This window comes from Sparus aurata, chromosome 11 (assembly GCF_900880675.1).
Source record: "Sparus aurata chromosome 11, fSpaAur1.1, whole genome shotgun sequence".
NCBI lineage: Eukaryota > Metazoa > Chordata > Actinopteri > Spariformes > Sparidae > Sparus > Sparus aurata.
In genome coordinates this window covers 29,261,951-29,274,925 of record NC_044197.1, presented here as the reverse complement: position 1 = coordinate 29,274,925, position 12,975 = coordinate 29,261,951, and the positions used below count along the sequence as shown (strand labels likewise).

The 12,975-nt window shown below is 42.4% G+C and overlaps 1 protein-coding gene across 1 annotated transcript in view; it reads right to left on the bottom strand.

The window, feature by feature from the left end:
- The window catches only part of LOC115591724 (BMP/retinoic acid-inducible neural-specific protein 3-like), a 60,597-nt gene that overhangs the window by 35,323 nt on the left and 12,299 nt on the right, over positions 1-12,975 (bottom strand). The window contains exon 2 of the mRNA XM_030433961.1: positions 5,893-6,248. Within this exon, the coding sequence (XP_030289821.1) occupies positions 5,893-6,110 (218 nt within the window). The 5' untranslated portion in view covers positions 6,111-6,248. The remainder of the gene's footprint in view (positions 1-5,892; positions 6,249-12,975) is intronic.

Below are 12,975 nucleotides of genomic sequence, written 5' to 3'. Positions count from 1 at the left end.
GGGAAACTGCAATGACGCTTTACTTCATTTGCAGTGCAATCATCATCTCTTTTTACACTTGTATGATCTTTATGGAATCAAAGTTTAGCGAGGGAGCTCGACCACAGTGACAAATGTCTGACTTCAGTTGCCTGCAGCATTAACACATTGAATTAAAGTGAGAACTAAAGTAAAAAGTGAGCAGTTAATGTGGCTAATTTGGGGTCGACGGTCTAATCTTGTGTCTCCTATGACTTCATTAAATAAGACCAAGACTTTACTGATATTTTAAGAAGCCAGTGAGGAGCAGTGTCTTCAGGGTGGAAAGCTACTATTTATTGCTGTTCTTTACGCAGTCTATTTACCATGAGGAAGAACTTGGGGCTGCCAAAACCTCTCAGGGAATTTCAGGAGAAAAGATGAGACAAACAACATCAGTAAGAATGTAACAGTAGGATGATGAGAAGCAGCGCTGGGGGAGTCTGCACTAAAACACTCACCTCAGCCCTCTTCAGAGCACCTGCAGACTCCCCCGTGGTTTCAGAAAATCTGCTGTTCATTGAGCTTGAAGTGGTTCCTACACCAAACAGTGAGCTTCTGATCAAGTTAAACTCCAAGTGTGGGCGTGTCTTGCGTCCTCCGGTTTGCAGAAAAAAACTAATTGCGGATAATTATCAGTGTCCCATTGTTTTAATTTATTAAGTGTTGATGCGCAGTGATGCTTATTGACACACTGACACGATCTACTGTAATTAACTCCCTTCTGAACCAACTGGGTGTCCTTCACTTCAAGTATAAAGCAATTACTCACTGTTGATGATTTCAACAGCAGCGTCGACAGCAGCTTCAGCAACTTTGCCGCGGAGCTTGTCACAGGAACGATGGCCATAGTCTAGTTCAACACTTTGAATCTCGTTTCGACCTTAAGCGACCTGGAGCGACGCAAATCCTTTTAAAGTCAAATAGAATGTAGGCTTGAAAGGTGACTAGGAGTTAAAAGGTTTTCAACAGAACAGCGGCTATGGTCTGTGAATGAAAGTGGATTCCAATGGTGGTGAAGTTTTCATGGTGGAAAAAAGGTCAAACCATTAAAGGAGCCATCTTATGAAAACCCACTTTATATATATATATATATATATATATATATATATATATATATATATATATATATATATATATATATATACATATATATTTATATTTATATATATATATACATCGGGTAACTGGCCTACAAACCAAACACGAAATGATGAAATATGAAATAAGACATCCCACTCAGTTCTCTGTTGGGCTGCCTGGGTCAGAAAACATGGGATTATGTGAGTCATTTAATTGGGCCTTCTTCTTACGCAAACTGAAGGCTCCTATCACATACCTAGAGTAATACAACTGGAAATCTGAGTATCTCCACCCACGACTTGATAGCTGCTGCTCTGAAAGGCTGCCACAGTATGTATTTGTGCTAGCAAATATGTTGAATAAGAGTTAAGCATGGCTGTTCCTCTGTTGGAGGCAAAGACGGGCAATATTTTAACAGGGGACCACAGCGTTGCAACATTTGTAAGCATGAAACCATAGGATATTTCTAACAAGACGGGGGCCAGTAAGTTAAGCACGGGAGCTGCTCTGTTGTTGGCTGCAAGAATCAAGACGAAAGTTATTGTGTGAGTAAGTATGTGTGTTTGTGTGTGTGTGTATCTTAACCTCACAAGTTCAAGGATGTGTGGATTTTACTACAGCCTGCGTTATCAATGTCGGCCGGTAACTGTACAAGCTCATAAATAGATTAATACCAGATGTTCGTGATCTGACTTCAGACTTGTAAGCTGTAAATTTTACCGTTTTATGTTGTTTTACTGTTTAGTTTGTGGGTCAGGTTGTTGAATTAGGCATTAGCACGTTGCTTGGCTACTCCCAGCTTGTGGCAATGTTGTAATACTGAGAGACAGTCAAGAGAAACTCTGTGAACGTCACGTCTCATCTGAAGCCAGCTAAACATAATGTTGGCAACTGTGTTTTTCATGTTGCTTTGTGTGTTCATCCTGCAGCACTAGTTCAGCTAGCATTAGCTTTGTAGTTATACAAAGGCCTTTTTGCCTCACAGCATGTAAATGTATTCAAATGACATGCCCTGGTGATAATGATATGGGTATATGTGAAAAGGAAACAGTCAATTTAATTTGCCTGTCAAATTTTGCATACCTCTGATTAGCATCCAGCAGTTAGCTTGCTAACACCATAGAATTTTACCCCCAAAACTCAAATAGTGATTGAAGGCAGCTGATAATAACCAAGCTAATTCACATTAATGGACAATTACTCGGGTAATTAAAGGAAGTGGGACAGCTGAGACCAGATTCGTCTGGAGAGCTACAGCAAGGTTCATGTTACATTAATTTCTAGCAAATAATAAATAGATCATCGAGTAAATAAAAAAACTGCCAAGCATCGAAATTCCTGTTTTTATTCATAAAGGAGTTTTCATATGTTAATTCTCAGGTTCTCAGTAATGAATTTGTCTTTATATTCTGCTCTGCTCATGCCGGAGGTAGAGTTGTTTCGGGGCACTTGTAGAGATAAGGTACTGCCTTCCAGACAACCAAGGTCACATTCTGTTTCGCCAAGCACTTTAACCTTCACTGTCTCTCATACCAGAGATGCACTGGCGCCACAATGCACCCAACTCCCCGTATTCTCCCATCAAATGCAACGTGACTGAGGTACGCACAATTCCACAGAGTATTCTGTAGCGGATTGAATAGTCACAGACCGGCGTGTGTCATTCAGAAGTGGCAGCACTGCATTGTGTGTCTACATGTAGTGTTCAGTAATGTTCCCCTCGACCAAGCTTCATTAAATACTCTAATGTAATGCGTCACATCTTCCAGAATGTCCTTTCTCCCCCGGGTCAATCAGATGCACAAAAAAATAATCAACATTATTGTTAGTCTTGTTTATCCATTCTTTAATCAAAGTTCCTCTAACATACAGCTGCTTCAACACTGATGCATTGAGGGGTTTCTGAATAATTTGCCAAACAAAATGTCAAAATTAATCTTTATATCGGTGTTGAAGCTCAGGTATCATGTCGCAATAGTATCAAATCATGTTAAAAAATCAATTTAACTTCTTATGATCGCAATCATTCAAATGTAACAGCCTGAAAGGACACATCAGCCTGTGGCAGAGTCGCTCACCGCTTGCTGCCTGTGTTGAGAGGTGACAGTATTTGCCTTTTACAAGCCAGAAAGGTGAATCGACGCAAAACGTCTTGCTGTTGATACACGCCGGTTGGTGCCTGATTTTAGAAAATTTAAGGACCTATTTTACGCAGCAGGAGCTCAGCTATGAAATGCGGCTCCCTCGAGAGAATATTGCAGAGGGCCCACTTTCTTTAATAACACAACCTTGCTGAATTTTTCATGAGCCAGCTCCAGGTGTGTGCTCCCAAAATTGTCACCACATTTTACTCCACCAACACCGGCACTGAAAGAGAGACCTGTCATTTGCCAAAACAGAAATCCAGAAGCTCAGCCACAGCTGTATCCCTCCTGTCTTGGGTTTCACATTACTCTCTGAAATCGAATGGGACCGAATCCAAGTGAATTTCAATTTGGGAAGATTTACCGGCTATTTACTTTTTAGGTTAGTTTTTCCTTTTAATATCATCACTATTAATCAATGCCGCATTGTGGTAATCTAGAGGGCTTCAAACACAACCTTGCAGCTGACAGAAGCCTCTCAGGGGATTCAGTGATAATGCAGAGTAATAAGTACTAAGAGCTCACTAATCACTTGGCCACATGATAAGACTATTAATCTTGCCGCCCATGCAGCTCCACTCCGACGGATCGCTGCCTTTTGCCAGAGAAGGAAATATTAAAAAGCTCTAATGCAGCAACCGTTTCACCGAAGCCATAAAGTATCCTCGCGCCGATCCATAGATGTCAGGAACCCTGTCTATCTATTTCCAGAAGCCTGGACAACATCCTCCTAAATGACGAAGGATATGATTCATGACACAATCTCCACTAATTCGGTCGCATGCCGATACCTCAGACTGTGTTGCTGTCATGACAAATCATCATTTTTTCCCGCCGCTAATCAACATATTTCAGTTGACCACCTGATCAGGTGACTCCCCCGAGGGTTTGGAAGGCAGCAGAAGGTGATTTACAGCACGCCCGCATGAAATACTTCCCGACTCTGTCTGCGAACATTGGCTGCTCTTATGATGACATGAAGCCTTTTCTGCATGACAACACGGGGGGAAATAATGCCGCCTGCTTGATAACCATAACGATTGTTTTCCTAAAGCATACTGTCCGTTGTGCGCGCTACTATAAGATATGCAGTCGTGTTGCACTTTCTCCCTTACATCATTTTGATGTTACAATAAAACAGTTTGCAGGCAGAAGCAGAATGTGCCGCTCATAAAAACCTTCTGCAGCTGCAGCTGTGGACGGTGCCGTCACACTACAGCTCAGAGTGTTCAGATAACCCTATCACATGCATGCTGAAATGCCCTTGAATGACCTTCTCCTCGACTTTAATCTGCTCCTCAGCCGACGTATTAGAACAGATGTGCAGATTTGTAAGTTGATTCAACAGAGGCCGATGAAAGTTCCCTCTGTTCCTCTCGACTATTTAACTCAGCCTCACCTGATCTGACTGCAGCGCATTTCATTGCAAGCAGTATAATTTTCACTAGAGTGCCTCAGTAGGGGTCAAGGAAGGACTGGTAGGAAAGGACTTCTAAAACACGGCTGACTGTGAACAGGTTTGCAGGAAAAATTCCGCATTAATGAAAACAGGCAGGAGGTCTGTCTTCCAGCATCACAGGGCGATGCTTAATCATCGGATTTATACTTCAAAAGCTCTTATATATAGAATCTTTACCCCCCCAAACCACATATACTGTAGACCTATACATGATGAAAGTAATAATCGTGGAACTGTAGTTGAACCAGAATGGCACCCAGTAGAGTGCATACCTCTGCCCAGGCGCAACAGTCCTAATCCAATATCAAAACCGACGATAAATTAAGCTCCCCAGATCACTCATAGATACCACTCATCCAGCCATGCCTGGTTTTTATCCATCAAGATACATGTGTAATTCTCTGTGTAAATCTGGAAAAGGTCCTATCCCATAATGATAAAGAAAGTGGGGAAAAAAAAATCTTGCATCCGTCCCTTTGTCCGGATCCATACTAAACGTTAATTGGGTCTATTTTGGGCCATGACCAATCCTCCATCTGAGTTTCCTGGAAGTCTGGTCAGTAGTTTGTGTGTAATTCTGCTGACAATCCAACCAACCAGCAAAAACACAGCTGAAAACAACATCCTTGGAAATAATAATCATAGCAATCGATCTTCAGCTTTTGCTTGTCAACTATATTCTGTGTCATGGCTGTGCTGACTGCATTTAAAGGGACATTTTAAAGTGATATTTTAGGAAGTGTGTCATTCTCTAAAATCACAAGGTTTCTGTTTGCCAATGTTCATCTAGGCGGTGGGGTTGTTGCCAGAGGCACCTCCAGAAATGACACAAAGAGGGCTAGCTATATCATGGTTTGAAGCATTGTGCCGCTGACTAAGCTGCTATATTTAATGCGGAGTGATAGCGGGCTGTCTGAGTAGCATGCTAGCTCACATACCTTCACACAGAGTGAAGAAGTTTTTGGTTAGATACTGTGGTAAAGGACAAAATGTGTGACTTGTGATTTATGAGCGCATGCACATAATAGTGTGTGGCCTTTATTTATACAGAGCTAATGTTTCAAGGACAATCTCGGAGACTGACTGGCTGTGGCTGCAGGTGGATTTGTCATGCATGTGATAGCAGTAGTGATATAGAGGTAGTAGATACAGTGTAAAGTGCCTCTTCATCCTGCAGTCATGACTCACCTGTATATTTTGTATCTGGTGGAGAAGCCTTGCCGGTTCTTCTCCACAAAGTCGATGTACTCCGGGGAGTGGTGGAAAGGCCCTTTATCAGACAGGAGCCAGTCCAGGGGGCCCCCGGGCTTGTCATTGGGGAGGCTGGCTGTTGCTGCTGCTATTACCGCAGACCGTAAACACACCCAGCAGTGAAGGCTGAGGCTGATGACGCCCCATAGAGCCATCAGAGATGGAGGGAGCAACGGAGGGGTGAGGGTGATGATGGTGGGCGGGGCGTTCAGCAGCCGAAGCCACTCGTCGTTAGCTGGCTCCTCCACTGGGATGACCGGGGGACCTGCATCACCTCAACGCCCCCGGAGCACCTTAAGGAAAAAACACAGGCATACAGATGAGGACACATACAAACACCGACATCCAGGCAGCGTGATACAAACGCTTGAATTTTTAATCGTTTGAGGGGGGTTTAATTACACAGACGTGCCGAGACTTCAATTAACTCTGCAGTCAATTTGTGTGGAAATGATTCATCGTTTGTGTATTGACAGGCAATTCATTTTCAATGATGTTCAAAATGAAATGACCATTTTAATAATTCAATCAAGGGATTTAAAAAAAGAAGAAAAAAAAAAACTTGCTGCGGCTCTTCAATGTGAGGATTTGATTCTATTTCCAATTAAAAAGAGTCATAACTAGTAAGTGATTTGAGGGGGGACTTGGGGGGGGAGGACGCCATCCTCCTTGTTAGCAAAAAGACCAAAATACGTCCCTCTTTGTTAAACCTGCCATCTCTCTCCTGGAGCATGACGCCATCCTATCCGGACCCGGTCCCGAAACTGGTCTATTTTTTTTTTTTCTAGCATTCAAGCATTTCTATTTTAAGTGGCACGGCTTCATTAGCTTTTACGGCACTAGTGGCCGAGGAAACTCCCGACCGACTGAGTGACTCATGTGACACAATTGGGCCAATTAAATATCTGCGTTTGTCATTAAGCGAGAGAGACAAAAACTAGAGGCAACAACCGGGGAAGGCTGACGGTGAAAACAGAGCTTTTAATTAAGAATGGACTGAGCAAAAGATCAGTATGAGTCACATCTGACACCGTGGACCTCTGCTTAAAATGAACATTCGCCTACTTACGCTTCTGACTATTCATTAACACAGCAACTAAAAATCATTCATTAACTGAATAACTGTGAGTCACCTTACACTACATAAAAATAACCTTGACTAAACTTTTAAACACCGAGGTAGGGACTCACACTTCCTGAAAAAGGTCACCGTCTTTTTGAGTTGTTGCCATGTGAAATATGACGGCGTCGTATTTCCATATTACCATCCCATAAAAGCACCCATCTACTCATCGAGAGCAAATTGGGGTTTAGTATCTTCATCAAAGACGATTCATTATGTGGACAGGAAGAGCCGGGGCTACAGCCACCGGTCCCCAGAGTCTCGTTTGATCTCGTTGATCCGCAGCACTCTGAGCGCTCAAATTGGGGAGAACGTCGCAAATTGGGCGCACAACCATCAGTCAAAATGGAAAAGAGTGGTTGCGTGGAAACAGGAGAAACATTGCAGAACAGGATCCAGAGCTAAATAAAGAATGCAGGAAATCAGAGTCAATGAGTTTGATGCCCCGGTGCATGCTGGGAGAGTCAGAGTGCATGCATCACACACTGTTAATCATTATTATTAGACTGTCTCCAATAACCCGTTTTAATTATCGTCCTTCTCTGTCAGGCTATTCCGATCCAAACAAGAACTAACCCTCTGGTAAAACTTTAAAAATAAATATTTCAAACTCCAAGAGATAGATAAGTAATTTAGATAGTTGGAATTAAAAAGTGTACATGGTGTAAAAATCGAGATGTGCGTGTTTCTTACATTTGGAAATGGTATAATTTATACTTTGTATATTTAATGACGATTTGTAAGAAAATGAAAATAAATATTTAAAGACTGATCGTTGATGAACGTAATTATTAGTGGCGGTTCAACAACTGATTTCCCTACAACAGTGACTTTGAGTGTATTTATAGTATACATGTTAAATTAATTAAATGAATGCAGACCTTGAATACTTGAACCATAGGTTGATCTGCATAAACATAAAGGCTATGTTGAGACTACAAGCCCAAATTCCCTATTTTTTCCATCTCCAGATTGTATCCAGACTGCTTTTTAGGAAGTCTGGACAGCATAAGGACAAAACAAACACATGAGATGCAATTTTTTTTTTTTTTGTATGCATGGACGCTGAAATAAACTGCCGGCTCTGCGACTTGACTAGTGACTGTTTGGTCATTAGCCAAGCGTGAGATTATTGATCGCACTTTTGTGTCGGAAGGCCGCGTCACCAGCACACCAAGTCACTGCCGCCTACGTCGTTACTATAGCAGCCCATGCAGATATGTTGGTTAAGACTGGACACCGAAAATCAGATCTGATCACTTGCCTGAGAGATACGGATTGGCCTGCAGTGTGTACATACAGCCAAAGGGTCAGTGATTCATTATTCAAATATTATACATAAATAAAATTAACACATTTCCAATGTGTTTTCCTATCCTGTATATTTAACATATTCACTGCATATATATCATATTCACAATGACTCCAAATGACAGAAACACTTTGTATTAAATGTGGACCTTTACCTTTAGATTTGTTATGTAACTGAAATAATTTAAGTCACTATTTTAGTCTTTTTTTTGAGTGTGTCAACCAGCTTCCTCTGGGGCTAGTGAGGAAATAAGTCATCATGTAAAGGAAAATCACAGCGCTTAAAAAGTTAAATGCATTTTGACATGCATGAATCATGAATCCATCTGGCCCCGGAGACGGAACAATTTAGCTCAAATTTTTTAGGAAACAGTCGTTTGCATTTGTTGTGAGTCATCGCTCCCTGCGAGCTCAGATCTTCATGTGCGAGACGGAAATTTAATTTGGGTGAAGGAAGTTTTCGCAGGCTTGATAAGTGAAGTGAAGTTACACATTTCAGTCGCAGCATCACTTCACAGAGATATTCTGATATGAAAGGCTCGCCTGGGCTGCTTCTCAACCGCTGCAACCATTTTTTTTTTTTTTTATTGTTGATTCTCAGATTTGTGATTATAATTGTGAATTCATCGCCTTAACTCAGCGAGTAATTACTCCTCTGCTGTTTCCCAAAACTGCAGTCAAACTTCCAGGACTTGCTTCGCGGTTAACGCTGCAACGGATCTATTAAGCGTTGGGAAATGAAGTAAAGAAACACACTCACACACACACGCACACAGACGTACTGTCTTTGCTGAAATAAAAGAGGAGCGGTTGCCGGGTTTTATCAGACTCCATGCTGTTCGGATGTTGTCCAGGGCTCACATTATTCTCCATCACCATCTCGAGCCCCGTCAATCATCTCCCCCGCAGTGACACACTCCTTTACAGGGTGTGTGTGCGTGTGTGTGTGTGTGTGTGGGGGGGGTTGTTTTGAGTCCCATTACAGTATTCCGATGACAATCTGTCAAGTTAACTCAGCCATATGACCGTCTGTGTGGGTGTGTGCACATGTGTGTGGGTTTCAGAAATCATTACTCCCAGACAAAACAGCAGACAGCACGGGAAGGCCGTGCAGCAGCTGGAGGTGGACAGAGAGAGCGGCGACACATTCAAAATGTAACACACTGAATACGATTATACATTCACCCAGACAAAGAGACAGAGATAAAGGCTGATTATTGAAAGTTTAAACATGCGGGGAGGACTTTAAATTAAGAGTTTTAATAAGAGGAGATGAGCTGGCAGTTTGGAAATTGATTTCAAGTCAGACATCGCTGTCATCGCTCCACAGAGTCAGTCCGCCTGACCTCGGAGTGTGTGGGAGAGAGTGTGTGTGTGTGCATTTCTGTGTGTATAAAGGTTTTTACCGTGCCATTAATTAAAAGATATGTCGATGCAAAATCTCTTTTAAAGTTGTATAAATGGCTCCTATAAAGAGGCTCTATGTAACAATTTGTAGCAATTTGCATGTATTAATCACGTTTTTACGGGCCATATGGGAGCGGATTGGAACGTGACTTGGAAAAAAAAACGGAGACCTTCCCCGTGTCTCTCTGTTGCCTGTAGGAGCCCGTGGATGATTTGTTTAAGTTGTTTAATGCTGCTGGTCTGTGGACTTCTTTGTGAAGGACTCGGATCGGATTTTCTGCGACAGTCCAAAGGCTGCGACTTAATCCGCCTCACCTCAGTGTCTGGCTCCACTCGGCTAACGGAGAGAGCAACAGCAGAGTCCACTTACGTAACAAAACTTTACAGTAACTGTTCATTCAACTTCACACAGCCTCCTCTGGAGCCAATTTTTTTTTTTTTTTTTTTTTTTTCGCACACGCACAGCATCCCTCCCCCAGACAGGTGGAGCACATCTTAAGCAAACGTCTTCATCCGAGGTTCTTTTGTCTTTAATAGGGTTTGTCACAATTTTTTTTTCTCAAAGCAATGTGGTGTTCTCACATGAGGGAAACTAAAGACTTCAAAATGTTGGGACGCTGTGTAAGTTGGAATAAAAAAAGAATGCAAACATTTGTAGACGATCCTTCTTTACCAACTACATTTGCGAAGTGTGCCTGAGTCCACGTGGTGATATCCTTCACATAATCACGTGTTTCACAATGTGGTGAGGCTCTCCCACATCCCCTGCATACCCAATCACACTATCCAGGCGATGTTACTTATAAGCCTTGTTTACCTGTGGAATGTTCCAAACAGATGTTTTTGGATCATTCCACTACTGCCCCAGTCTGTAAGCGACATGACACATGTTGCTGGCATTACATTCAGAAGAACATATCTATATAAAAATATAAAATATATATAATATAACAAAATCTGTTTCAAAGTTGATGAGGTCAAACACTGAATGTTTTCTCCTTGTACTGTTCAATTTTTAAAATGTAAATAAAACACTGCCCACACTCTGAGGATGTAATGTTAGCAGTTAACAAATCTGCAAACCACACATACATCCAAGGCTGATATTTGTACCAAACATTGCATTTGCAATAAATGCTAATTGGCTGACTCTCACATCGGCAGATGGAGGGGGGTGGCGGTGGCGTTATTACAAGCTAACAAAGCTGCGAAAGGGGCGACTGCAGCCTGACTGAGGAGATTTGTAGCTACCAAAGTCGTTTTTTTTTTTTTTTTTCCCAACAGCTTTGTGGCAACCACAACAGGTTGGTTATATCCAGCCAAATCACGAGGCTTTGTTGACCCCTAACAAGTGTTTTGTTGTGCTTAAATCTAACCAGAGCATAAGCACAGTGTTGTGACGAGAGGGAAAGAGAAAATTCAAGCTCAGCAAATGTAAAGAAATGTTAAGCTTTAACTTACCAGTGGTTTTAAAGAGACATACTGAGCCAACATTTATTCTTGTGTTTGGGTTAACATTAAAAAAAAAATGATTAGCAAATGATCACAGTCTGTTTAGTCTACATTTTATTGTATGTTCTAACTCTCTTTTGGAATCAGGGTTGTGAGTTTTGTGAAAGTAAACCCCTCGTCAGGGTTCAAACTTTAATTTTTGTGACTTCAGCCTGCGTCCACCGTAAAATGACTGAATCCGCACGAAGACCACGCAGCACACCCCACGCAACATAACAACCTCTTCCACCAACAGACACAGATGTTGTCGAGTTCTTGACAGGCAGAACGGAGCCCAACAGGTAGACGGTGATTAGAGTCAGATACCTCCAACAGTCCCTCGTTACCGTACCGAAACAGAAACGGACGTGCATCAGAAACTGTTTGTGTGCGTTTTTGTGCTGACGGGCCGCAGGAACAAAGCAGAACGCTAGATTTGGATGCGATGGGGGTGCGACGGTGGAGGTTTGTCAACTTTATGAGAGTGAGGTGAAGTCTGCTGGAACGTGGCTCCGTGCTGAAACCTGAAGGACACGAATAAAAAATAAAAATCTGGTTCATAGCACCCCATTGCTTTATGAGCTGGCTTGCTGTTTTGTTTCCTGATCCTGACTCCAGCCGTGAAAATACATTGACATGTTTTGTTAAGCTTTATTTATCCGTTGATTGATCGATGCGTTGATCAAAATCAACATTTTCTGTTTCCAGCTTCTTAAATGTGAGTCTTTGCTGCTTTCCTTTGCCAACCACTGTATGATAGTAAATAAAGAGTCATGTTGTCGGGGACTGTCTGTTGAACAGAAGCAATTCGAAGACATCGCTTTGGCAAACGGTGATGATTTGTTTGACTAAAAGATGAATTGTGAAAATAACCCTCAGTTAAATCAACAATGAAAATAATCATTAGAATAAAACGGCCACAGACTGATCAGAAGGCCAAAGATGATGATGAAAATAAAAAAAAAGAAAAAAGAAATGACGCACAATAATATTTTATATCCCAACTGTCAACACCAACTGGTCCAGACTGTGATGAACTTGGTCCAACAGTCATTACGCCAGATCATCATCACCCAGCCACTATAACCCAACATGCCGTCCTGCTGCCTGGCCCAGGCCATAGTCTCGTTTCAAGATGGCAGTTCTGACATGTACACATTGCACTTCTTCTATACAGCAGGACATGCAGGCATGGCTGTGGCATAATCCTGCACCGCCCTGAGAGGAAAGTTCCCCCAGACTGAAATGGAGCAGATTCTCTCAGATACTCTCACGACTTCTTTTGTTGTTGATGCAGTTTAAACTGTGAGCGAGTCCTTCAGCGAAATCTGCTCTCACTCCAGCAGTGTTGAATAGTTTATTTGCACTGAGACAGAGGACCTCTGTCAGCTCAGCTCCTCTGTTATCTCCCGCCACGCTCTCTGTTCGAACTCGAGCATCACACTGTTCTCTCTCTATTCCTCCAGCAGCGGAGGGCGGCACGGCGAGCGGGGCTAACGCTCTGCGCGTGTTTTCAACGAAATGTGACACCGAAGATTTGACTCACCGTCGCGTACTATCGGGTTCGAGTCTGAGTTGTTGTATGATAATGTCTGATGGCGCGCCTGCTGCAATAAAACAGCTGCAAGTGCATGTTTGCTGGCTAAATCATTCACTTTGTCCAGACATTAGCTGAAAACACCGCACTC